Source organism: Bos mutus, chromosome X (genome assembly GCF_027580195.1).
Source record: "Bos mutus isolate GX-2022 chromosome X, NWIPB_WYAK_1.1, whole genome shotgun sequence".
In the NCBI taxonomy this organism is placed as follows: Eukaryota; Metazoa; Chordata; class Mammalia; order Artiodactyla; family Bovidae; genus Bos; species Bos mutus.
This window is the reverse complement of record NC_091646.1, coordinates 118,433,970-118,461,800: the sequence shown is the minus strand read 5'-3', so window position 1 is coordinate 118,461,800 and position 27,831 is coordinate 118,433,970. Positions and strand designations below refer to the sequence as shown.

At 38.6% G+C, this 27,831-nt stretch overlaps 1 protein-coding gene across 4 annotated transcripts; it reads left to right on the top strand.

The window, feature by feature from the left end:
• The first annotated feature begins 50 nt into the window (after positions 1-50).
• CXHXorf58 (chromosome X CXorf58 homolog) lies at positions 51-26,322 on the top strand. Of its 4 annotated transcripts, XM_070365319.1 has the most exons (10): positions 51-204; positions 2,692-2,827; positions 4,022-4,118; positions 5,998-6,092; positions 6,512-6,623; positions 13,037-13,168; positions 18,681-18,910; positions 21,304-21,466; positions 22,816-22,856; positions 26,168-26,322. In XM_070365319.1, the coding sequence occupies exons 2-9, from the start codon at positions 2,712-2,714 to the stop codon at positions 22,828-22,830; spliced, it is 960 nt and encodes a 319-aa protein (XP_070221420.1). In that variant the 5' UTR covers positions 51-204; positions 2,692-2,711; the 3' UTR covers positions 22,831-22,856; positions 26,168-26,322. The 4 variants fall into 4 exon arrangements, with proteins under 4 accessions (XP_070221420.1, XP_070221419.1, XP_070221421.1 ...); XM_070365318.1 differs by lacking the exon at positions 26,168-26,322 and having other exon boundaries at positions 22,431-24,842; XM_070365320.1 differs by lacking the exons at positions 5,998-6,092; positions 6,512-6,623; positions 26,168-26,322 and having other exon boundaries at positions 22,431-24,848.
• Positions 26,323-27,831: the final 1,509 nt, after the last annotated feature.

Below are 27,831 nucleotides of genomic sequence, written 5' to 3'. Positions count from 1 at the left end.
GCGGGGGCGCGAGGAGGGAGGCGCCGCAGCCCGCGCCGCGCTGGGAATCGGCCTTCGCCGCGGTGATTGGACGCCCAGCGGCGTAGGCTGAGAACCCTGTGTGCGGAGGCCGCCGGGTGGGGGCGCTCGTCAGGCCTCGGGCGGCATCGAAAGCCTCGCAGACGCAAACCGCCGACCTCTGGGCCTGGATTTACCTCACAAAAGGTTTTTACTTGTGTGTTGTTTGTTGTTTTTTTTTTTCCACTCTGGGCGGGACAGTTTTAAGATTTTAAATTTAAACTGATTTGCTACATCCTTTCATCTCGAAAGACCCTGACATTTTTTTTCTTCTTTAAAATACTTAAGCTTCTGTCTCTTACTGGGGATCAACTGTTGTTCCCTTAATACTAATAGAAATAAGTAATAATGGTAATAATTATCTTATTGACAAGAATAGCAACAAGCAACAGCGTTTACCCTATGCCTGGCTCTTACCTAAACTCCATACACATATTGTCTTCTCTTTCCAACAACCCAAGTAGGTGGACACGGTTACTATTCCACATCTAGTAGATGAGGAACCTGAAGCACAGAATAGGTGCAAGGCCACAGAGAAGGAAAGTGGGAAGTCAGGATCCAAATCTACCTAGTCGAGCTTTAAAGCCTGTGGTCTCACCTCAACAACTGTCACAGTGGCTCATAATGGGGTTGTGTTTCCTATAATATTTCGTTCTGTGTTTCACATCTAACCCCATAGCAAGTGTAAGCCCATCCAGGCAGGCATCTAGAAGATTTGGGGGATTTGTGTGGTGCTGTGTCCCTGCCCTCCAGCCAAAGACCACTAGGAACACATCTGTAGTTGAACAAGTTGGGTTTGTTTCTTGCAGCTGCTAGGAAAACGCACACCTTGGGAAACAGTGGGGCATCTCAGTGAGAGAGTGTTAGAAAGATTTATTCTAGGGTTTGGGCTTTGGTTGGGTGATTTGGGGGCGGGTTCAAGGAAGCAGGGCTTTGCTCTGGGTTGGGTGGTGGTAGGAAGCCAGGGTTAACACCTAAGCCCAGCTGTGAATGCCAGGCCAGCTCCTGGATGTTAAGGACTGCTTTTCTCTTTCTCAAGAGATCAGTGTATTCCAAGCCATCCCCATCCCCATTTCTAAAGAGAAATATTGAGACTCTGAAGGCTCTGCCTCAGTAATGGAATGTCATATGTATATAAAAGTGTGACTTATAAGTGATCAGTTAGGGCAGGAAGTCTTAATTCAGGGAGTATGTGAACTTGGGAAAAAATTGCAACTTTATTTTCCCAAACCTCTACCTGAACTTTAGCATTTCTTTCAATTATATGTAGGTAACAAACCACAGTAGTATCAGCAGTACCTGTGACTTTGTCATCAATAGAAAACACAGTATTTTCATATCACATTACAGTAACAGCAAATTTCTTGAAATACTGTTTCTACTTATTACCACTTCACAAGTACAGAGCTCTCATATTATTTAATGCATAAAGAAGACCCATTTCTAGAATTTTGTCTTTGAAAATATTTTGACAATAATTTCAAGATAATTGGAGTCTTTCATAATCCCATATATTTTATATTATGTATTTAATATAAATACATAATATAAAAACATAGTTCTTAGAAGGAGTTTGTCCATAGGGGTCCATGGCACCAAAAGAAAAGATTAAGAGACCCTGGTTTAGTACAAGACACTCAGCAGTGACTAAGAATTTGGGAGCTGCTTCCAAATTGGAGTAATGTGTAAGGGATAGAAAATCAGAGGTGGAATCAAATCACTTATTACACATCCTCTCACTTTACCAGAGAGGGAACTGAGTTACTGAGAGGTTAAAGGACTTGCCCAAAGTCTCACAGCTATTCCATGATAAAACCAGGATGAAAAGTTTTTAGAAAGCATGTAAAAACCATCCACTCTGATGTGCATTGGGGATTCCATGGATAGCAAGATGCCTCCTGCCTTCAACCAACTTGTTGGAATGACAGCCAAGAAATCAAATTATGGTGCATATGAGAAGTACTATGAAAGAAAAACATATACAGTATTATGGAACCTTGAAGACAGTAGTGAGTAGTTCTGTAAAAAGGAGACGATGGAAAACTTACGAGAAGAGGCATCACTTAGGTGGGACCTTGAAGGGTGAATTGATGTTTGCTGGCGGTAGGAAAGTTGTTTCAGGTAGAGGAAATGGCATGATCATCAGCACAGAGTTGTAAAACACTGACTTTGGCAAGAAATTCTTATTCTCTTAGAGTATAGAGAGGAATGCTAATGGAAAGTTGGTATTTTGAGATTAGAGAGAGAATGGAGCTAGATTGTGAAAAGACTTGCACATGATTCTAAGGAGTCTGCACTTTAGCTTGGAGGAAATGAGGTGTCCCTGAAAGATTTTAAGTTGAAGAGTGATACAGGTGGATTATTACTCTCAGAAGTCAACTCCAGCTGCAGTGTGGAGGATGAAGAGACTGGAGACCAGGAGACCAATTAAAAGGCTATGGGTAGATACAGTCTTTCCTATATACCTCATAATTCTTGTAGCACACAAAGGAGGTAAGTGACATTGAGATCTATGAAACCTTCCTTTTTCAGGGGCTCTGGAATTAGCCTAACAATTATATGGAACTTGAGTCTCATCCAAACAGTGTAATAACATAGATTATGACCTCAAATGTTTAATTTATATACTTTCAGAGTATTTCATTGGGAGGAAAATGAGTCATTCCCTGAAGGTACCAGTCACTGGTGTCCCAAAATCAGATAATCCACACTTGGGAAAAGGTCACAAAGTACACTTGTCAAATACTGTAAAGACAAAGGAAAAACAACAGTAAGTAGCCATCTTTTGCCTTGTATCATCTTCTACAACTGGACAGTTTCCATATCGTGTTTACCCAGCTAACATCCAACATTTCTTGTTTCATAAATTAGAGGGTTTTTTTGTGTGATTTAAAATTACTTTTGAATTGAATAATAATTATAATTATACTATTTCATAATTGACAAAGCATGTTAACACACATCTCTTTGATCTTAACACAACCTTGTGATGCAGTCTTGTTACCACATTTTGTAAGTGAGGAAGTAGCAACTGGAAGAAGGTAAGCAATTTGCAGAAAGTTAATAGATGGCATCAGCTACTATTCAAGAGTTTGTTTCCATACTTGAGGACTTTTCTGCTCTACATCTTGTAGTCTGCACTTTGCCAGCCGGCAGTGACACTATACAGGAGTACCTCTCTTTGCATGTAACCCTGTGAGGGGTAATGATAGGGTTGTAGGGGGCAGTTCTTGGAGAGTGAGATTCCTACAATCTGCCAGTGCTGGGACATGATCAAAGTAGAATGATGCTCTGACCTCCTGACTCGGATGAGACTGGCTCAGACAAAGATCAGAGAAGGGAATTTCTTTTTCTAGGGCATGGTCATCCGCTCCCAGAAGAACACTGGGCCTCCTGTAACTTCACATATTCTATACACTATTTTCTTAGCATTTGAACTAGTTGGACAGTGTTTTTAAGAACTAACTCTAATGGAATAATTTTAGGTCATAGATGTTTTTAGACAGCACATTTTTTTTATTTTTTTAAATTAATTAATTAATTTTTTTTTTTACTTTACAATATTGTATTGGTTTTGCCATACATCAACATGCATCCGCCATGGGTGTACACGTGTTCCCCATCCTGAACCCCCCTCCCACCTCCCTCCCCATACCATCCCTCTGGGTCATCCCAGTGCACCAGCCCCAAGCTTCCTGTATCCAACATTTTTTTGATGATAAAGTTTTACCAGGATTTTTTTTTAATCTCAAGGGAAATATTCTCAAGTATTTCATATCCTCATTCTGACTAGATTCTACAGATGACCAGTTCTAATTACCACATCCAAATGTTCCTCATTAAGTCAGACTTAGGGTGGGAGATGGGGAGGTGCAAGAGGAGGAAGCGTAAATTCAGAGTTCCCCAAGATTTTAGGAAAATGAAAACTACTTCACAAATCTTAAGCTCTTTTGTTTCCTCTCAGAAATAAAGATGTTTCGGCTCACATCATACAGAAAGCTTGGTTATCTCATCTCGACAAAACTGTGTTTCAACTCCTTAAGCATACAATTTGTGCAGCGGTATGTATTTTGCTTTTTGTTTGCTCTGACAGATATAATTACTTATCAAAGTAAAAGGTGTGTTAAATAAAGATAGAATATATAGCCTTTTAAAATCTCTTCTCTTTGAATCTAATCATATTGCAGGGGGTTGTGGGATTTCTTCTTTGGTTAACCCTGAATGGATATTTCTGGATTTACTTTTTAAAATTAATTATTTTAATTGGAGGATAATTACTTTATAATATTGTGATGGTTTTTGCCATACATCAGCATGAACCACCCATGGGTATACATGGATTTACTTTTAACCTGAGTGACTATTGTTTCTTTTCTGAAACCGATGTGATTTTTTAAAATTCCATTCCTTATTTGAAGATGTGAGACAGTGATCTTACAATGCTAAAAATCTCTGAATTAAAAGTGCCTTTACTGTCCACCCAGCAGTTTTACTTCTAGGAATCCATTCTACAATATATATATAATTTCATTGCAGTATTGTTATAACAGCAAAGAAAATAAACCCTATAATGTCCATCGATAGGATACTGGTTAAATAAATGTTGATAACTTTCATACTGTTAAGCCTTGCAGCCTTGCATATGATTCTGCAATAGAAGGTAGCTAAAATATCTCATTAGTAAACAAGGCAAGTGCAGCACATTATGAATAATATAGTCCTATTTGAATAAAAACAAACCAACAAACAAAAAGGTGCACATCCCCCCACTCCCCAAAGAAACAACTCTGGCAACCCTGGCAGAATATTAAGCCTTCTTTCATATAGTACCTAATATTGTCCTAATAAAATCACCTGTGATTACAGTAGTCTATAATTAGTAATAGTCACATTAAGGGAATTTTAGCAGTTCTGAAAAAAATGATAAACGCTGAGAAATGTGTACACTTTCTCACCATCTGACCTACAGACCCATTTCTGATGTCAGCAAAAGCAGAATACCTCAGAGAAAACCCACTCAGGTGAACCTGTGACATTTCAGGTCCATTGTCTATTGTCTTCACATGTGGAACATGTATTTAATTATTGTAATGCTGGTTTGTCATAATTTTAGATTCTTTTAGTAACAGAAAAAAAGAAAGAAACTCTTTTTTTAATCTGTTAACCTAACACTTCAAGTTACTGCAATACCTTACATTAATAATGCTTTGTCATTTGAAAAGCCCTGTAGTGTACATTTTTATGTGATTGTCATAGGCATAAAGGTTGGGCAGGATCATAGCGGGGGAAAATGGGAGCTTTAGAATTAAACAGATCTAAGTTTGAGTCCTGGTTTCTCTGCTTACTACTTTTATGCCTTTGAATGGGTTACAGACACTCCAAGAGCCTCAGCATGCTCATCTGTAAAATGGGAATGATAATATTCAAATATTTATGTGTATAAGGTACCTAATATAGTGTGGTATATAAAAGGTGCTTAAAATCTAGTACCATTTCTATTATTATCCTCATTTTACAGTGATTCACTCAGCATCAGATACTTATTTAGTACCTGCTGTGTTCCAGGCACTGTACTAGATACTAGGAATACAATGGTAAAAAAGAAATACATGGCCCCTGCCTTCATGAAGCTTACAATCTAGTAGGAAACACAGACACATTTATAGTTAGTTATAGCACATTGTGAAAAGTGCTGTCTTAGGGAAAGAACAGTGCCTGGAATCTCAAGGAGGGGTACATACCCAAACTTGGAGGCCAAAGGAATAAAGTAGTGACTCAAGGTGACACAGATGATAAGTGAGGGAGCCAAGACTAGAACTCAGATCTTTAGAATACCAAGTCTGGTGTACTTTCACTTTACCATGCCTCCTGTGTTGTTTTCAATAAATTGTGCCTGGGCAGGGTACTGTGTTCCATTGATAGCACCATCATCTATTTCAGGAACATCACGTGACACATGAAATTTTGAAGAAAGTGAGCCCCTTAGAGGCTGAGCTTGCTAAAGATCCTTGCATGAAGTGTAAAGTTAGATTCAGGTAATGTTTTTATGCAGATTCGTTTCAAGAAGTACTTAGTATGAAGAAACCTTAGAAATTTATTAAGTCCTCATAACTTCTCATGTTATAATTACAAATTAAGTATCTTGTTCTTATTTACATTTATCATGTGAAGAAGCCAAGGCATGACTCTCTCAGACCAAAAGTTGCCTTGAGAGTAGCTCTCATCTCCTATGATGTGTTCAGTCTGACACACGTATGAGAATAGTTGTGAGCACACATGCCAAAGTGGGGCTCTTTCATCCTTTGTGATCCGTGTCATTGCTAGTTCTTTTCATGCCCTGGTATAGCCTTTAACCTGCATGTAAGAAACTATGTGAATGAGCCTAAGTACAAGAGGGAGAAATAACCGAGTCCCAAGTCTGATACCAAATGACTAATTTTGGTCTTTATTTCAGATTTAGTGGCGAAATATTTCCACCTTTCATCGTATTTAAAATTTTTCTTCACACTGAAGGCCATGGTTATAAGTATTTCAGCGGAAAAAAATTTTTAAAGCCGTCAAGTGAGGTGATGTTTCATGATGTAGAGTTTGTGTTAATTTAGCTTCTTAACATTTCTGTGATATCTAAATTGCATTCAAAATATACAGATTACATTATTTCACCATTAAACAGCCCAGCAGGCAGGTAGTATTTTTTAAGCATCATGTTTCAAAGTGTCTTTGCTTATTAGCTAAAAAGAAAATATTTGGAATGAAGTACTTGTATAAGGACCTAGAAAATACCCATCAGTTTTCTTTGTACAAAAATTTTGATTTGTTAATAATGAATTACAGTGACTTATTGGTCAGGAGTTTTATTAATTATATTAATATTTATTGTGATAATTTAATTATATTGTTAAATATTTTTATTTTTAATTATGTAGAACATTTGGTGCAATTTTGTTTTAATGGTATTTTATCACTGTCTCTTTGATTCTGGTAGCCTGTTTAGAAAAAGTATGCTAGAGTATTGAAAAGGAACTTTTAAAATATTTATCCTTTTTTACATGAGTTCTTATACTTCTTACTTTCATGAATATTCATCACAATTGTGTCTATGCATAGGACTCACCTGATCTTGTTAAAATACAGTTTCTGATTCAGTCAATCTGGGATGAAGCCTGAGATTCTGAATTTCTACCCAGTTCCCAGGTGCTGCAACTGCTGCTGATCCATGGACCACATTTTTAAAAAAATATTTATTTCTTTGGCTGCACTGGGTCTTAGTTACAGCACTCGGGATCTTGTTGCACCACGGAATCTCTAGTTGTGGCACTCAGGCTTAGTTGCTCCAAGGCATGTGGGATTTTAGTTCTACCCGGGATCAAACCTGTGTCCCCAGCATTGCAAGGTGGATTCTTAACCTCTGGACCACCAGGGAAGTCTCTAGACCATATTTTTAATAGCAAGGGTCTACAACAAAAGTTTTATTCCTTTGACCCTTTTACAGGAGTATAATTGATTTTTTTTAGAAAAGGTACATTCTCATTTTATAAACCATATATCAAAGGTTATTTTCTTGTAGACTTCTGGAAATATTTTACATGAAAGTATGACCCACCTGAAATTATCAGTACTGGCATGTATTCAGAATAAAAGACCACACACCCTGGCAGTTTCTGACCACATCCAGCATGTGCAACATTTATTCTCTACAGAATATCAGAAAAGGAAAAGAGACTGCTTTTCTATGCCTTCTCAGGCAATATCAGAGAAAATTTAGCTTGGCTTCAGAAATATAGCATAAGGACTAGTGGTTTCATGTGGAATATGGTGTTTCAGAAACATTAATATTTGTTCATTTATATATCAATAGAATGATTTCAATTGCAAAAGTATATATTTATTCTCCATTCCAGAGATAAATTCATATCATATATATCTACAGAATAAGCTTATAGTTGTCCCTATAAAATGTCATCAGTTGTTGCTTTTCTGAGGTTATATAATGGGGCTTTTTTAGGAACTTACGTTTTCCCAAGACAGTTCCTAGCAGACCCTGCTATGCCCAGGCTGCTGCAAATGAGAAGCTTGGAGTCCATGACTGGAAAGCACTGTGCATATATTACAAGGCATTAAAAATGCTGTATAGTAACTTAAATTTATCTTAATTACAAAGTAACTGTTGAAAAAAAGGAAATAGCACAGAGATTTCTTTAAAAAGGAAAGTATACCTTTCTTCTTTGTGCTGTAGCTTTAATTTACCTGAGATGATCACTGTTAATTGTTGTATATCCTTCATTTTTTCCATAAAAATATGAATATATTGCTAAAAATTTTGTTATTTTTTAAATGAGATTATACTATTCAGCTTTTTTCACTAAATATTGTAAAGGCTTGTAAATGGTCAGAACATACCTAACTTGAACAGTTTAGGGTTCCTTTTACCCTTTAGTTCGGCTTCAAAAGAAACTCTGGCACTATTTGGATTCATAGTTAGTAGAAAACCTGTAGAAATGGAAATTTCAGTGACTCTAAGGTCACTAAATTATTTTGCTCTTTGAATGTATAATAGACACTATGTCTTGAGCAAATTGCTGCAACTTTATTAAGTTTATTTCTTAATGTAAAAGAAGTAAGTCAGTTTTAGTCCATTCAGATGTTTAATCTAAGTTCATTTATGAAGGAAGGGAGTTTCACCAATTCTTTTTTGTTGTTCCATCTTTCCCCTCGTTCTTATATCCATTTCCAGTTTCATTTCCTTATAATTTTCCAACAGCCTTTCTCATGTATTTACAAACACACTGTCACACACAAAAGCAAAAACGAGTGAAAGGATATAGAATTTCCAGTAGTCATGTATGGATGTGAGAGTTGGACTGTGAAGAAGGCTGAGTGCCGAAGAATTGATGTTTTTGAACTGTGGTGCTGGAGAAGACTCTTGAGAGTCCCTTGGACTGCAAGGAGATCCAACCAGTCCATTCTAAAGGAGATCAGTCCTGGATGTTCTTTGGGAGGAATGATGCTAAAGCTGAAACTCCAGTACTTTGGCCACCTTATGAGAAGAGTTGACTCATTGGAAAAGACTCTGATGTTGGGAGGGATTGGGGGCAGGAGGAGAAGGGGACGACAGAGGATGAGATGGCTGGATGGCATCACTGACTTGATGGACATGAGTTTGGGTAAACTCTGGGAGTTGGTGATGGACAGGGAGGCCTGGTGTGCTGCAATTCATGGGGTCGCAAAGAGTTGGACACGACTGAGCGACTGAACTGAACTGAACTGAAACTACTGTAGAGAAGAAAAACAAAATTAAACAATTTACCCTGCCTGATTCCAAGACTTAAAACACTACAGTAATCCTGACGCTATAATGATGGCAAAAAGACAGACATGTAGATCAATGAAACAGAAAAGATAATTCGAAAATAGACCCATACATATATAATCAGTTGATTTTTATCAAAGGTTTGAAGGCAGTTTAAATGGTGCCAGAACAATTGAATAGTCATGTGTATAAAAAAGATCTAATTTCATTTACCTACTTCAGTTATCTATTTCCAGAGCAATGCTTATCTACACAGGGTTGTCATATAGTAGTCCACCAACTATATTTAGAATATTCTAAAGCCTTGCTACTCAAAATGTGGTCTGTGAACAAAGGAAACTATACAAGAACCAAAAACAGTTTTTAAAACTAAATATAAAATTAAGTGTGATCTGCAGACCTGCAGCAATGGCATTCCCTGGAGTTTATTAGAAACGCAGGCTCTCAGGCCCCACCTCACACCCACTGAATCAACAGGTGCATTTTAACAGGACCCCCAGGTGATTCTAGGCACAATATAGTTTGACAAGCACTGTCATAAAGGTGCCTAGACGTCTTTATGAGTGTCATGACCTAGACACCTCTGGGTAGTTGACAATTTCTTAACATCCAGCAATTGTTAAATTGAAAATCCCTGTTCTTTTTGAGGATTGAATGTTTATGTAAAAGGAAAAAACATGGTTAATAATAGCTGCCCTTAGTGAACACCATTAAATATGATGTTAAACATTTTAAACACATTATTATCATTTAATTCTCATATATTCTAGAATGTAGATTCTGTTACTGTCTTCATGTTTTAAAAGATTAAGTAACTTGCCTAAGGTCTCACAACTACAAAGTGAAGGAACTGACATCAAGTCCAAGTGAGCCTGACTCCAGAACCGTGTTCTTAACCACTTCTGAGTCAGGAACCCTACTAAATAAGTTTTCTTATGTGGCCCCCTGATAACTCTGATGAGGTACGTGTCATTCCCATTTTTCCTGTGTGGAAGCTGGAACTTGGAGAGGCTTGTCAGAGCCAGAACTGAGACTTGAACACTTCATATTTCCACCATACTGTGCACACTTCAGGGTGGAAACAATGTTCCACCATACTGTGCACACTTCAGGGTTGAACAATGTTAGTAGTGATGGTGGTTTTATTAATTCTGAGCTTATATATAATTGAACTTTCCTAAACCAAGATACCCTGTTCCTGAGCATTTATTACTACCTTCATGAGTGAGAATTTCCAGCCAGGGAGGGAAGTGACTTGAGATATGAGAGTAACTTAACAAGCCCAACTGTAGATCTTGGCCAGCAAGTAGCCACAAGGCTGTGGGGGCTTCTGGGCCACAGCTATGCTATTCCAGGAGAGGTATCAAATTTAGAGATGCCCCCCCTCTGACCTGGGCTTCCCTGGTGGCTTAGTGGTAAAGAATCTGCCTGCCAATGCAGGAGACTGGAGTTCAATTCCTGGGTCGGAAAGATCCCCTGGAGAAGGAAATGGCAACCCACTGTAGTATTCTTGCCTGGGAAATCCCTTGGACAAAGAAGCCTGGCAGGGTACAGTCCATGGGGTCGCAAAAGAGTCAGACACAACTTAGGGACTAAAAACAACAAAAACAACAGCCCTCTGACCCTTTGAGTCACCCACTAAGAATGGAACCTGCCTCTAGAATTCTAGTCTTGATTGGCTGCTCTCATGGAATCCTTGCCTAATTTTACCCCTTTCTTTTCTCCTTTCTTCCTTTTTTCTTCATTCCCATCCCTTCCTACCCAGAAGGACTTTCTGAACCTGGCCATAGACAGCCAATGTCTGAGAAAGAACATCTTGGCCACTGGAGGGCAAACTTTTTTCAAACCCCTGACACAGTTGGGCAACAAGTCTGCCCTGTGCTGCCAGGCGCCGGGGTTTTTTGGCTGAGAGACTGGAATGGGCTTGATACACCTGAGCCACACAGCTGAGCTGCTGTACGAATAAGGAAACTAGGGCTTGGAGAGATTGGTAGTGGTGGCTGAGTGGAGTAGAGTAGGGAGGAACTGACAAGAAATACTTTTTCTCTCTTTTTAAAATATGTGTTTACATATTTGGCTGCACTGGGTCTTAGTTGCGACACGTGGGATCTAGTTCCCTGACCAGGGATCAAACCTGATCCCCCTGCCTTGGGAGCACAGAATCTTAGCCAGGGAAGTCCCAGAAATACCTTTTCTAAGTAACCTGAACTAAAGTAAAATACATTTATATCTACTAAAGAAATTCTCAAGGCAGAAATTATCTGGTTTTCAGACCTTTTCAGTGTACAACTATTTGCTTTTAGCTTTAGTGTCATTGTGGGAATGAGAATTAGAACCCACAGGAAACTGCAAGAAAGCATAATGGAGACACGTGCCAATATACTGCCTTTTCTTTAGATGCATAGTGTTTAAGGAAACTAATGAAAGGGAAAACAAAAATGATCTGCCTAAAGGAAGGTTCCATCACATTTTTAGAAAACTGTTTCTATGCCTTTGATTTAGTGCATTTGGAATCAAACTACAACCATTTGAATATTTTCTTTCATTTTCCCCATGTGTCTGTGTTCTTCACTTTGCAATTTAAATAAAGAAATACATAGGAAATATTCTGGATAACAAAAATGAGAATGGAAATAAATACATTAAGGCTTCCTGTTATTTTGTGTAAGTAAAAAGAACAGAGATTCTGAGTTTCAGTCCTGTCTCTATTCTATAGCCGAATATCAGCATGAAAACAGAGTTCCCACACTTTCACAGTATCACATTCTGAAATACAAAGGAAAAAAGAAACTGATCTGGAATCTAACGATGCTTGAATTTTCATCTATGCCACTCTCCCTTCACATAAGCATAATCTCTGTGGCCAGAAGCATGGATATGTAATATAAATATGTATTAGAAGAGTCAGCACATACTTATGGTGGAGGAGGGAGGAGGGTGGAGAGCGCTGAAGTCTTTATTCACAGTCTATGTATAGCTCTTAGCATAGGGACAGGTATACATGAAAAGGTATGAAGCAAATATGGCTAGACAGGATTTGAGCCTCCATGTTTTCTGTGATTCTTCTGTCTCTGCACTCTCAGGTCTTTCCTTGAGTACAAAATGTTGACATTTGGGAGAGGAAAAAACCCTTTGTTTGCTGCTCTTTTGCTACCGAGAAGAGTCTGAAGGAGAGGGAGGTCTGAGCACTCTGAAACGTACATGTTTCCATTTGGGGGCGACGTATTAACTACCACATAAAAGAGAGCTGGCCCCGGTACCTTTCATTGCGGTTCCTAGGGCAACCTGTTTAATAACCAGATAGGCTTTCTCTGCATTGACAGCATGAATGACGTTAGAGGTTTGTTTTGCTTTTTAAAGGAAAATAATGTTTTTTTAAGGGGGAAAAACAGATTAAAAAAAAAATGACTGGTCCTCTGGGGATTGTAGACTCTGCTACTCTTCTCGCTGCATTTGAAAACTATGTAGATATGGTTATGGAAACAGATTTTAAGTGGTTTAAAAATCTACATAATCTTTTCTTTGTAAATACAGTCTTTTTATTGAACAGCAAGTTACTAGAAAAAAGGAACAATATTTGATGGATTTGTCTCAAAAATATGTAAAATGTGTGCTGATAGTTATTGCTATTATATTAGTATTTTAAAAGTAAATTTTTTCTCTTTATAGGCTGAGGCTGATGCTTACAAAATAATGGGGAGAAAGAAATTTTATCATCAAATTAAGGAAGATGAACGTCTTTTCCAGAAGTTCAAAATAACTGATGACATAGATGTTGTCACCCTGAAAGATTATATGCAAGTAAGAAATTTAGATTTGGATATTGAAAACAAACAACAGCAAAATAAGCCTTGTGACCCTATCTTTCAGGAAGTAAGAATCATACATTAGTTTATTGTGGTAAAATACACACAATATAAAATGTGCTATTTTATTTTTTTCAGATTTGTTATTATTTTATTTTTATATAAGAAAGGATAATAACAAAAAAGAAATAGTTGCATAATCTCACCAGGCAGATAACCCAATAGATACTTTTTTAAAAATAGTAATGTCATGTGTAAAAGTTACAGCTTCACTTACCACCCTAGACTTTTCTCCAAATGCAAAATGTGCTATTTTAAAGTGTACTATTCAATGGCATTAAGTACAATCATCAGTTCAGTTCAGTCGTTCAGTCGTGTCCGACTCTTTGCGACCCCATGGACTGCAGCACGCCAGGCCTCCCTGTCCATCACCAACTCCCGGAGTTCACTCAAACTCACGTCCATCGAGTCAGTGATGCCATCTGGCCATCTCATCCTCTGTCGTCCCCTTCTCCTCCTGCCCCCAATCCCTCCCAGCATCAGAGTCTTTTCCAATGAGTCAACTCTTCTCATAAGGTGGCCAAAGTACTGGAGTTGCAGCTTTAGCATCATTCCTTCCAAAGAACACCCAGGACTGATCTCCTTTAGAATGGACTGGTTGGACCTCCTTGCAGTCCAAGGGACTCTCAAGAATCTTCTCCAGCACCACAGTTCAAAAGCATCAATTCTTCGGTGCTCAGCTTTCTGCACAGTCCAACTCTCACATCCATACATGACCACAGGAAAAACCATAACCTTGACTAGACGGACCTTTGTTGGCAAAGTAATGTCTCTGCTTTTCAATATGCCATCTAGGTTGGTCATAACTTTCCTTCCAAGGAGTAAGCGTCTTTTAATTTCATGGCTGCAATCACCATCTACAGTGATTTTGGAGCCCAAAAAAATAAAGTCTGATGCTGTTTCCACTGTTTCCCCATCTATTTCCCATGAAGTGATGGGACCAGATGCCATGATCTTCATTTTCTGAATGTTGAGCTTTAAGCCAACTTTTTCACTCTCCTCTTTTACTTTCATCAAGAGGCTTTTTAGTTCCTCTTCACTTTCTGCCATAAGGGTGGTGTCATCTGCATATCTGAGGTTATTGATATTTCTCCCGCCAATCTTGATTCCAGCAAACATCACTACCATCTAGTTTAAGAACCTTTTTGTCACCCCAAAGGAAACCTGACATGCATTAAGTGGATTCCCCCATTCTCCCTTCACTCCAGCCCCTACCAACCACTAATCTGCTTTCCATCTCTCTGAATTTGCCTGTTCTGAATGTTTCATATTAATGGAATCATATAATATGTGGCTTATTGTGTCTGGGGAGTAATAGCTTAGGAATGTGGGGTTTCTTTTGGGAGTGATGAAAATATTTTGGAATTAGTAGTGATATATATCATAAATTTACTTCACACTCTGAATTTTACACTTTAAAATGGTAAATTTTATGTAAATTTTTATCTCAATACAAAAAATTGAAAAATAAAAAGTAAATGCATGGTGCTAAAAAGAGTACATGATGGAGATTTGACCTAGTAAGGAAGGGATCTATTATTGTTTGGGTGCTTTCTGCTACAAGTAACAGAATATCTGCAACCACAAGAGGGTTAAACAATGAAGGACATTTATCTTCCCACATTAGAATGTCCCTGGACAGGAGCATCATGGAATAGCTAGTGCCACAACTCCAGGGTAACAGGGTTCTTAGCCAGCTTTTCTACAGTCCTTTCAGCTTCCTTCACACAGTGACAAGATGACTAGCACATTCTCAACTATACTCAAAGGCAGGAAGAAGACTCAGCATCTTTTCCTCTTTATCTCAAGAAGAAAAATCTTTCCCAGAATCCCCCAGCAGACTTCTTCTCAGATCTTCTTAGAACTGGATCACATGCTCCCCCTAAACCAATCACTGTAAAGGGAAATGGGATCATTTTCCCATAATTGATGTAGGACAATCACGGTTCATATGCTGGGGTCTTCCTTCCCAGAGCTTATGTCTGTTCTGTACGTGAAGAATAAATAAAACCAGGGCTCCATAAGCAAGGGAGTTGGAGAGTGGTTGATAGGCAGGCAATCAACAATGTGTCACAGCCTCAAGGTGGTGCACCCCAGGCAAGGCTCTATGGTAGGATGAACTGGAGGGCCTGAAAAAGAGTTTGTGGGCCTGGAGAAGGGAGTGTGCAGAAGGTGTGGAGGGCTGTCAGCCTGGAGGGCTGGCAAAAGATCATCATACAGGGCTTTTGACCATAGTAAGGTGTTTATTTTTTTCCTTGATTCTGTATGCAGTGAGAAGCTGGTACAGTATCTTAGGAAATGAGGTGATCTAAGATAATACTTTGGAGAAGGCAATGGCACCCCACTCCAGTACTCTTGCCTGGAAAATCCCATGGACGGAGGAGCCTGGAAGGCTGTAGTCCATGGGGTCACTGAGGGTTGGACGCGACAGCGACTTCACTTTCACTTTTCACTTTCATGCATTGGAGAAGGAAATGGCAACCCACTCCAGTGTTCTTGCCTGGAGAATCCCAGGGACGGGGGAGCCTGGTGGGCTGCTGTCTATGGGGTCACACAGAGTCGGACACGACTGAAGCGACTTAGCAGCAGCAGCAGCAAGCTAATACTTGAAGAGATCTGTCTGGCTGCAATGTAGATAAGGGATTAGAGGACAGCAAGAACTGTCTCCTTGTTTGGAGGTTCCTGCAGTATTTTTGGAGAGATGGTGGTATCTTGGTTTAGGGCAGTGAAGCTGGAGATGCAGAAGATAATTAGCGAATAAAAGCAGTGGGCCTTGGGAACAGAGAAGTAAGATAAAAGAAGGTGTCCAACATGGCTCCTAGGTTTGGGTTTGCATAACTGGTCTGACAGCAGTACTGAATCAGGGAACTTAAACTGGAAACCTGAGTAGTAATGATAGCAAATGCTGATGTAATACTAGCTCCTATTCTCATAAGAACCCTAAGAAGTAGATACTATTATAACCCGTGTTTTATAGTTCTAAAGAAACAAGGGATCCCAAATTCTAGCTAGTAATAATAATAGTAGTAATATATGGCCTTAACTATTCACTCAGTTGCTTCCATGTGAAACATGAAATTAATGCAGTGCTTTAGAGATTCCCAGTTGTGTTTTCTTTCTTTTAAAGCCCTAACCTAGAAGATTAGAGAACTGAACCAGGGAAGAAGTAGAGCTTGGGGATGTCAACCATCTTTGTGAATGATGTGGGTCACATCCTTGCAGATTGTGACTATGCCAAGGACTGGTGTCACAGAAAGAAGTTCCCAGATAAACATTGAAAGAGATATGATGATTGCTGGCACTTATTGAGCCCTTTATGGACACAGCCTTATTTCTAGCTCTTTAAATACATACTATCTCCTTTAACCTTCAAGTTTGTAAAGTTTGTGACCCTTTAAAAGATGAGAAAAATGGAGCTTAAAGAGATTTTCTAAAACTTGCCCAAGGTCGTATAGTTAATAAGTGCAGAGCAAATCATTGACAGGTCTGAGATGTTTACCCGTTTTGCCATTCTACTCTCAGGAAATAAAATGCACAGGCAGTCCTCACTTTGCATGGTAGTACAGGGTCATAGAAATGACCATGAAAGCTGAAACCATGCAGACCAAACTTAATCATCAATGGGAAAAATCGTGATTGTTCTGTGCCTTTAAAAAACCTTATCAAAACATTAAAAACTCCCTTACTCTATGTTATATAGGAAAATGAAAAAAGCAAAACATTTATTTAGTACACTGTAATTTAAAACATTCAGAATTTAAAATGTTTTACTTCTTTGTAAAAAGCTTATCATTTAAAATATACTAAAAACCATTGAATTACACACTTTAAACTGGTGAATTATAAGAGATGTGACTCTCAAAAAAACCTGTAAAAAAGCTAGTTTATCAAGAGTTATTTAAACAGTGCTTGCCGCTTTAGTCTCATATAATTTACAATAAGGAGTGAGTATCTTCTCTATGCCCTGGAAAATTTTCATACTCCTGAGTTTGCATCACCCGCCAATATTTTACCCCTTGTACTTTTTTTCTCCACCTGGCTTGCAGGGTCTTAGTTCCCTGACGAGGGATCAAAACTGGATTCCTGGTAGTGAGAGCACTGTCTTAACTAGTGGACCACCAGGGAATTCCCTACACTATGTACTTGAAGTGTTCTGAACACTTTGTACTTGAAGTGTTCTGAAGTTTCTTTTTTGCCAACATTACTTCCTCTAAGAAAACTTTACCCTTTCCATCATTGCCATTTTCCCCATCTATGTTGATAAGTTCACTTTCACTAACTCCCTCTAGCAGCCTAGCTGCAATCTCCTGCATGATGAAAGTATCAACATCTCCATGGTCACCTGTTTCTTCTAGAACTCTGTTTATATTTAATTTGAATTTCACTTCCAGCTTTACCACTTTTTGTTTCTTTGTTGGACTTTTCCCTCTTTTGATTATCTTTATTGGTAAAATGTCACATGGGTTTATCACTGGGAGACAAAGAGACAACACAGTTACATACTTTGCTGTCTGTGTGTGAACTAAAAAGCAGATCTACAGTGTCCAATCACTGTCACACTTTGAAAGAAGTGACATGATTTGTCGTCCACCACCACGCACACCTGTTATTTCTGTAGTAATCTATGCATTGAAGAGCTAGCAACAGAGTTTGTAGTTTATGCATTTAATTCAGCTATACTGGGTAGGTGAAATTTGAACTGTGTTGTTGAAGGACTAAGCTTATTTTGCTAAATAGTGGTAATTGGAATTTGTACAAGCCTAAATGATGCAAAGGGAGGACTGCTTGTATGTGTGTGAGTTAGAGAATGCAAGAGAGAGAGGGGATGTGTGTGTGTATGAGAGAGATACCCTAAATGCCTAGCATAGTAGTTTCTCCTGCTCTATTCCTGTCTCTTAAATGAACATTTATAAGGATGAATCGATTATATATACATTTTAAATTCCTAATTGGATATTTTAAATGTAGAAAAAGAAAAGTGGGATTTCTACAAATACTCCACATGAAAATGGTGAAATTCACCACTTAGCACCAGAGGTGAACTAATTGTTTCTCAAAAGGTTTGTGCTTTCAGTGCAAGCATGTCGTGAACAAGCATTGCCAGGTATGTAGATCATACCAGTATTTTCAATTTTATCTGAGTTATATTTATCTTAAAGATTTAGTGTTTATGCATTAAATAAATATTCAGTGAGTGTGGTACTATGTGCACAATACCATGTGACAGGGATCCTGCCTTGTCACAGCAGGAGAGCTAAAACATACACAGGTAGCTAGAACATCAAGTAGTCAGTAATAAGAGCATAGAAGAGTGATCTCAATACAGTCCAGAGATGGGGTCAGGGAATGCTTTTTGGATGAAGTAGCATTTGACTGGATTCTTGGGAAATGTGCCTAAAAACTTCTGGAGTACCACAGCCAATCATGCTTGGTTGTTTTTCATATAGTATTCCAGTCATCTGGATGAGATCCCTGCATCTTCTGGTGGCAGAAATAACTGTTGGCGAAGATTAAGCCTCAAAAACATTCCCAGGACAATGATAATGTATGACATAGTTGATTATGCCGAGTCTGGAATAATCTCAAAACGCCTAAAAAAAGAAATGAAGTATCTATTACAAAGACCAAAAACAGAAGAGATGCGTCAGCACCAGCTACGGATTGTTTCTGAAGTTAGGTAAAAGTGGTACTTCACTGGACTTACAATACTAGGGGCATTTCTGGAAATGTTCACATTCTGCTAAATAGCTCAGGAAAGATAATAACAGAGCATGTGAGAAAAAAATGGGTTGGAGCAGATTGCTCAAATTTTATGCAACTTTGTAAACAGAGCACTAGCAGAAAGAACATTTGGTACCTGGGGAGATAACTTGTATCACCAGACAGGCCACCAGAGCAAATATGAAAAATGTAGAGTGAAAATACTGGTGACCCTTTAATTAGAGGAAGTAGTGGGCACTGAGACAGTACAGATGGAAGTGAAGCGCTGGACCAGTGTGGTGACCTTTTAAGTAGAGATGAGAAGCAGTGCGAACTGCCACAAACCAGGAACCACGCAAGGCAGAAAGTAGGGTGGAGGGCAGTAAGGGTAGATTGTGTGTGTTTGGGGGGCTCTATGGGGAGAGAGCGCTAGGTGCCAGTGTTATTTTCATAAATGCAACCAAAAGGGCTCTCATTGCCCATGCTGCACAGAGGAAAACATTTTCCTTTTCTGCTGAAGGTTATAATTCTAGTCTTGCTATTCTGGCTCCCTTTGCAGAGGATAAATTGCATATAAATTGCAGTGACATTATTCCCTTCTTTACCAATAACATGTGAGCCAGTTCACATTATAGAAAAACATGTCATAGCAAAATAGACTGTATTATGATCTGAAACAACATGGACAGACTATGGCTATACCAATTCTTTTTTTCTTTCCATTACCAAACCTCACCTAACCCATCTTGTTTACAAATTAAGCTTTTTTCCTAAGAAAAAGAAAATAATAAGATTGAAGAGGACCTGTTGGTAGTCTCTTTTCACACAGCTATATTTGAAATGAAAAAATACTGCTTTAGTACATGAAAAGACACTGGTGACCCACTGTCAGGCAAACACATTGGGTTTTTTCCCAGGAGTAGAGATGAGTGGTTGCTGACCCAATAACATGATTTATCCCATTTATTTTATGATCAAGGCTGTACATTTGCCAGACAGATGGCCTAGTGTAGGGCGCAGTCTGTCATCATGAAATAGATTTCTCTAACTTATCCATATAAGCATTGAATAGAGAACTTAACCCTATTACCACCAAGGTCAAATAAATGATGCAGTTTTCTCTGCCACCATATATAACTGTAGGCTCCCTGCTATTTAGACTCATGCTACTGATGATCCAAGAATGAGTCACTTAAAAAGCCAAGTAAGTAACCATATTCTAAATCAACTGAAGAGGGGAAAGTACTTTCATAAAGACTCCTTTGAATGCAGTCTTAGTTTGGGATCTCCCAGAAGCAAACCCTGAGGTAAGGATTTGAGTATGAGTAGTTTATTTCAGGGGTGGATCCCAGGAACCATTGATGACAGCGGGTGTTGTGCTCAGTCATTTCAAGGGATAGAAAAGTGAAACAGGGAAGGCCCAGCAGCCAAAACAGTGTGTGTTAGCAAGCAAGTTGTTACTGTGGGTAATGAGTTTAATCCTTCCTGGGAATGACCTAGCCAGTGTAGAACATGCAACTCAAGTTATCCCACTGAGGGAAAGGGAGTTGGGATATTTATACACCAACACCCATCATTCAGTGGTGAAGGGTAACTTAGGAGGGGAGGTATTAATTCTGGGACACTTCCCTGCACGTGGGCTCTTGTTTCCATAAGAAAGCTCTCAGAGTAAATGAAGCCAATGCTGACAGTTGGAAGTTGGGTATATGTGCCCTATGGCCAAGGGAACTAAGAGCGTGGCACCAACCATGTCTGGTTCCAACACTGATATAAACAACTTGTTTCAGCCATTATGAAATTTAATATTTGTTGGTATTCATATATAGTATATATTTCTGAAAGAGTCAAATGGCTATTACATGGTGTTTTCCAGGAAAACTGATTTTAAATTGATACCACATTTTGTAATTTTCATTATCATCATCATAAACATCGTCTATACACCTTCATGGGCTTCTCTGGTGGCTCAGCAGTAAAGAATCTGCCTGTAATGCAGGAGACTCGGATTTGCTCCCTGGGTTGGGAAGATCCCCTGGAGTGGGGCATGTCAACCCATTCTAGAACTCTTGCCTAGAGAATCCCATAGACAGAGGAGCCTGGCAGGCTGCTATCCATAGGGTTGCACAGAGTCAGACATGACTGAAGCAACTAAGCAGGAACATAAGCATACACCTTCATAAGTGGGAAAGAACTATGCTGTGTAACTCAAGCAAAAATGATAACTTTGGCCTAAATACTTACATGCAATATTGCTCCAAGCACTGAGGTTTACAATATAGTTGCTAAAGGGTGCTTTAATAAAAGTTGGAACTTGTTTTACATGTAAATTTTATTTTGTGCAATTTTTCTGTCTATACAAATATTTTCTAGGTCCCCTTTATCCTTATCAAGTCTTCAACCTTTATATCGGCCCTACCAACAGCAAAGTCAAATTAGACATCTGGGTCGTCGATCTAAACAAGCTCTAATGAAAGTTGAAAAAATGAAAAGAGCTTATAAGATGGCTAAAGAAAAAAATGCTTCTGTGGGGTCTGTAAGTTTAACTTGTATTGAATTCATTGTTTTGGACAATATTCAAACTGTAGGTAATTCTACTTCCTTAGGTAGAATTTTCCTAATCTACAAATTCACAAATGAAACATACATTTGGTATATACTTTAGGCTTAGGGCTTCCCTGGTGGCTCAGAGGTTAAAGCATCTGCCTGCAATGCGGGAGACCAGGGTTTGATCCCTGGGTCAGGAAGATTCCCCTGGAGAAGGAAATGGCAACCCACTCCAGTATTGTTGCCTGGAGAATCCCATGGACGGAGGAGCCTGGTGGGCTACAGTCCACGGGGTCGCAAAGAGTCGGACATGACTGAGCGACTTCACTTTCACTTTAGGCTCAGAGGGTAAAGCGTCTGCCTACAATGCAGGAGACCCAGGTTCGATCCCTGGGTCAGGAAGATCCCCTGGAGAAGGAAATGGCAACCCACTCCAGTACTCTTGCCTGGAAAATCCCATGGACTGAGAAGCCTGATAGGCTATACAGTCCATAGGATCACAAAGAGTCGGACACGACTGAACGACTTCATTTCACTTTAGATGGTATAAAGCTACATTCCTCTTGGTAACACATGTTTTAAAAATTCTTAAATAGCTATTCTGATAAATACCAGCCATCTTGGCTCCACATCAGCGTGAGTTGGCAAAAAGCCCAATTGTTTCTGTATATTGATACTGTTGATTCAGCACATCTCTAATGGTGCGTTTCTCAAAATGGAAGTCATTTCTATCTACACTTATTAAGAGCTATAGTGTGGAAAGTCAGCTTCAGTATACTACGTTGCAAGAATATTTTCAATGAACATGTATTCATGTTTCCTTTGTAGTTTTTTAAAAATCTGCTATAAATTTTTTTCAGATAAGGTTAAGTATGAACAGTAAAATATGAAAACATAAAATAGTAGAAACCAACTATAAAACACTTTCCATTTTTATTTATAATTCTACCTAGGAACCAAAAATGGACATACCAGGTGCAAAGCAGAAAGAGACAGTTGTCTTCTCCGCCCCATCTTTTGACATTGTGAAAGTTAAAGAACTGTCAGATGACGAATTGGAAAAAGAGGAAAAGGAATTATTTGCCTGGTGTCAAGACTTGTTTATTAATAACTCTCCATAATTTTAATGCACAGCTAATTGACAGAAAATCAACTTATTCAACAATATGCTTGTCTGTCTATAAATGAGTATGTGCATTAAAGGAAAACAAAATATATACAAGTGCTCAGTATGCTCTCTTAAGCAAACGTGTGACAGATTTTAAAGCCCTTTCTGTATTACCATAGGTACAGGTATTTTTTTACTGACAGAATTTTAATCTAAATCATTTCAAATAGGTGCCCTCAAACTAGCTGTATAAGATTTTCTTCAAGAAATGGTGAGTATTTCATCTCTGGAACTTTAATTCAATTTTTATTTTCCTTCATTAAAAAAAAATCTAAACAGGACATGCTTAGCATAAATATTAGAATTCACAGAATAAAAGGCTGCTCTTGAGTCAGCCTCCAGTGTCTTTTTTTTCTTATTAATAGCATGTTGTTTTTACAGAACAGCTTGTGATTGACCCATTCTGAATTATAATAAAAATAATAATGAATTTGTTGCTATAGAAGGCATGACATAGCATACATAATTATTATTGAGCATTGAAAACACCTGGGACAGAATGCTGCATGTGCTTCACTGTTGTACTTTGTATTTGTTTTTAAGTATAAAGACTATTTTGAGTAATATCTATCAATTTCCTTTTGAATTGATAAATTCTCATTCCTGATATAGTGCCAATTAATGAATTTTTGTGGTGGTCCAATCTATTAGATTACATCAAACCTTACCTAAGGCTATGACATTAAACAAAGTGCATTATTTATTGTACTTTAAAAATATAATTTTTGATTTTGCTTAATATTTAAAATGTGAAGGTTGATTTCCTGATTTAACTCAGGCAAAGCAGCCTATAAATGGATCTCATTCTCTATTAAAACATTCTCTTAAATGATAAAGAATATTGGAGTAAATGTATATAATTCCCACTAGAATATATTTAACATGTGTGTACACTTCAATATTAATATATCCTCATTTGATTTCTAAAAATAGGATGGATAATCTTGTTGTTTTCAGAGCTTGTACTGGACACTGGTTGAATAGAAGACATAATTTGTCCTCATGAGTCACACATATTCTCATTCATTAAGTTGGGAAGCAGTCTCTCATCTAATCAAATGCATATCAGATCCAGTCCACCCACACAGTATGTGCAGTAGCAAAACCAGCAACATTTCAGATAACAAGATGAAGGAAAAAGTCAAAGGACAGATTCTTTATGTTTAACAGCACCCATTTCTCATATTTAATTAGCTGTGATATGACTTTGTCCCATCATAATGCCTAGCTACAAGGGAGGCTGTGTGGAGCAGTTATGTACCCACCTAAGATTCTATTGTTATAAAAGAAAGGGATAATGGATATTAAGGCATAACTAGCATCAGCTGCCAGACTGAGATGTGTCTTCTGTCGATTCTTTTAACTTACATTAAAGAATGTAATCAGGCTTCCCTGGTGGCTTAGATGGTAAAGCATCTGCCTGCAAGGCAGGAGACCTGGGTTCTATCCCTGCGTTGGGAAGATCCACTGGAGAAGGGAATGGCAACCCACTCCAGTATTCTTGCCTGGAGAATTCCATGTACAGAGAAGAGCCTGGCTGGCTACGGTGCATGGTGTTGCAAAGATTCGCACATGACTGAGCGACTAACACACAATGTAATCACATCACAAAAAAGTATTTTAAAAGTAAAATTACAGGGCTTCCCTGGTGGCTTAGTGGGAAAGAATCCACCTGCCAATGCAGGGGACACAAGTTCAATCCCTGGTCCGGGAAGATTCCACATGCCACGGAGCAACTAAGCCCTTGTGCCCTAACTACTGAGGCTGTACTCTAGAGCCCAGAAGCCCCAACTGCTGAGCCTACGTGCTCTAGAGCCTGTGCTCGGTAACAGGAGAAGCCACCACAATGAGAAACACATGCACCACAACTAGAGAGTAGCCGCCACTCACAGGAACCAGAGAAAAGCCCAGGCAGCAAGAGACTCAACACAGCCAAAAATAAAATTATTTTTAAGAAGCAGAATTACATAAAATCTCATCTCTATAACATAGTGACTGTTTTCATTTACTCATACCTTCCTGATCTATCTAAATACACACGTATTTTCACATAGTTGTAATCATGAGTAACATATAAAGTGAAAATTTAGAACCTATTTTAAGTGTGCTGCTGCTGCTGCTGCTTCGTCACTTCAGTCGTGCCCGACTCTGTGCGACCCCATAGATGGCAGCCCACCAGGCTCCTCCGTCCATGGGATTCTCCAGGCAAGAGTACTGGAGTGGGATGCCAAAATGTGGTCTATTTTAAAATAAATTAGGAGTTTTGGATGAACATATACACACTACTATATATAAAATAGGTAAACAACAAGGACCTACTGTATAACACAAGGAACTATATTCAGTATCTTATAACAACCTATAATGGATAATGTGAAAGTCAGTCATGTCCGACCCCTTGCCACCCCATGGACTGTAGCCTGCCAGACAACTCCATCCATGGGATTTTCCAAGCAAGAATACTGGAATGGGTTGCCATTTCCTTCTCCATAATGGATAACTAAATCACTTTATTGTACACTTGAAACTAACACACACACACACACAAAAAAGAAACTAACACAAAAAATAAAAGATAAAAAAAATTTGGAAATTCCCTGGTAGTCCAGTGGTTAGGACTCAGCACTTTCACTGCCAAAGGCCTGGGGTTCAATACATGGTCGGGGAACTAAAATCTCACAAGTTGCACAGCCAATAATAAAAATAATAATAAAATAATTTTTAAAGTAGCATTACATATAATCTCATCACTATAACAACTGTTTTCACTTGCTCATATCGTTCCAATCTGTCTAAATGCACACATTTTCACATGGTTGTAATCATAAGCAACATACAGATTCTAAAATATTCACTTAATATTGTATCTTAAGCATGGTCTATTTTTTAAAAATAATTTTTAATGGCCCATGATACCCCATTGGATTGATAAGGCATAATTTACTTAATCGTACTCATATCACTGCATATTTCAGTGATTCTAATTTTCACTATTGTAGGCAATTTACACTAGAGTGAACATCTTCATACATGGTATTCTTCCATTTGGTTATCTTTCTGCTATTTTTAACTCAATTGCACTGTAATCAGAAAACATGATTTGTATGATACTGATTCTGGTAAACCTGTTGAGACTGCCTTTATAACCGAGTATATGGTCAGTTTTTATAGGTCTTATTTGTATTCTGAAGAAAAATGTACACTCTCTATAGATAGGTAAAACATTCTATACATGTCCTTTTGATCAAGCTTGTTAATTTACTTATATTCTCTATACTATGCTACTAATTTCTGTTCTGTATGACGTCAGTTACTGAGAAACAAGGGTTATAGCCTATGATGGTGGTAGACTTGCTGGTTTTTCCTCATAAGTCTCTGAACTTTATTTGCATGTGTGCATGCTCAGTTGCTCTGTTGTGTCCGACTCTTTGTGACCCCATGGACTGTAGCCCTCCAGGCTCCTTTGTCCACAGAATTTTCCCTGACAAGAATACTGAACTGGGTTGCAATTTCCTTCTCCAGGGATCTTCCTGACCCAGGGATCAAACCTGCATCTCCTGTGTCTCCTGCATTGGCAGCTGGATTCTTTACCAGCAAGCCACCTAGGACTCTCCAGAAGATATCATTAGGTATATATATAATTTCAGAAACTGTGTCACTTCCTGATGAATTGAATCTATTATCATCATGTAGTTACTATCTTTATTCCTAATAATACATTTTTCTTTGAAGACTTGTCCATTATGAACAGAGCTACTCTAGTGTTCTTCTGGTTAGTGTCTGCCTGGCATATCCTTTTGCATCTGTTCTTATTTTCAACATTTTTATGTGTCAGAGACTGGCTGGATGTTTACTGATTCCACTTCCTCTTCCTGTGAACACAAGATACATTTCCCAAATCTTTTTACAGTTATTTTGGGACCACCAGAGGAATGTGAGCAGAAGTGATGTATACCCCTTCTAGGACTGGTCCCCAAAATGTTATGCATGGTCTTTGATGCTCTCTTTCCCCTGCTCATATGGCTCAGTTCAGTTTGGTTCAGTCGCTCAGTCATGTCCGACTTTTTGCAACCCCATGGACTGCAGCACGCCAGGCCTCCCTGTCCATCGCCAACTCCCAGAGTTTACTCAAACTCATGTCCATTGAGTTGGTGATGCCATCCAACCGTCTCATCCTCTTGTGTCCCCTTCTCCTCCTGCCTTCAATCTTTCCCAGCATCAGGGTCTTTTCAAATGAGTCAGTTATTTGCATCAGGTGGCCAAAGTATTGGAGTTTCAGCTTCAACATCAGTCCTTCCAATGAATATTCAGGACTGATTTCCTCCAGTATGCTGGCCTGGAGAGTTCCATGGACTAAGTCCATGGAGTCCCAAAGAGTCAGACACAACTGAGCTCATATGGCTCAGAGCAAAAAATAAACTCCAAAATGGTAGAACTAGGATTGAAAGATCTTAGATTCCTATGTCACTGATTGAAGAAGCAACAAAGCAGCACCCTGACCTGATGAACTGTGATGTGAGCAAGAAATAAACTTTGTTGCATTAAGCCCCAGGGATCCTAGGAGTGATTTGTTACAGCAGCTAGCATTAATTATTCTGATATACCAGGTCTTTGTGTTTTAGATTTACTCTTGTGGTTTAGTTGTACAGTCGGGTCTGACTCTTTTGTGACCCTTAGGACTGCAGCTTGCCAGGGTCCTCTGTCCAGGGTATTTCCCCGGCAAGAATCCTGGAGTAGGTTACCATTTCCTTCTTCAGGGGATCCTCCCAAGGGTTTGCACTCACATTTCCTGCGTTGGAAGGGGGATTCTTTACCACTGAAACCCAGGTTTACTCTAGGATAACAGCAAATATATGGATTGTTTTGTTTTAATCCAATCTAAAGATTTTAACTGGTGGTTTTAAACAAGTTAAACAGTTTAAGGCTTTTAACTGGTGGTTTTAAAGTTATACTTTATTGGTATTTTAATTGTTGATATGTGGAATTATGTTTACCATTTTATTTTGTGCTATCTGGCCTGATTTTTCTGTCTTTTCTCCCTTTTCCTGTTTTCTTTCAGATTGTTCTTTTGATTCCACATTTCCCCCCTCTATTATTTTGGAATTTGTAACTTATTTTTATTCTTAGTGATTACTCTTAAAGTTTATCATGTGTGCTTGAAACCTAAATCTCCACTCCCTTTACCA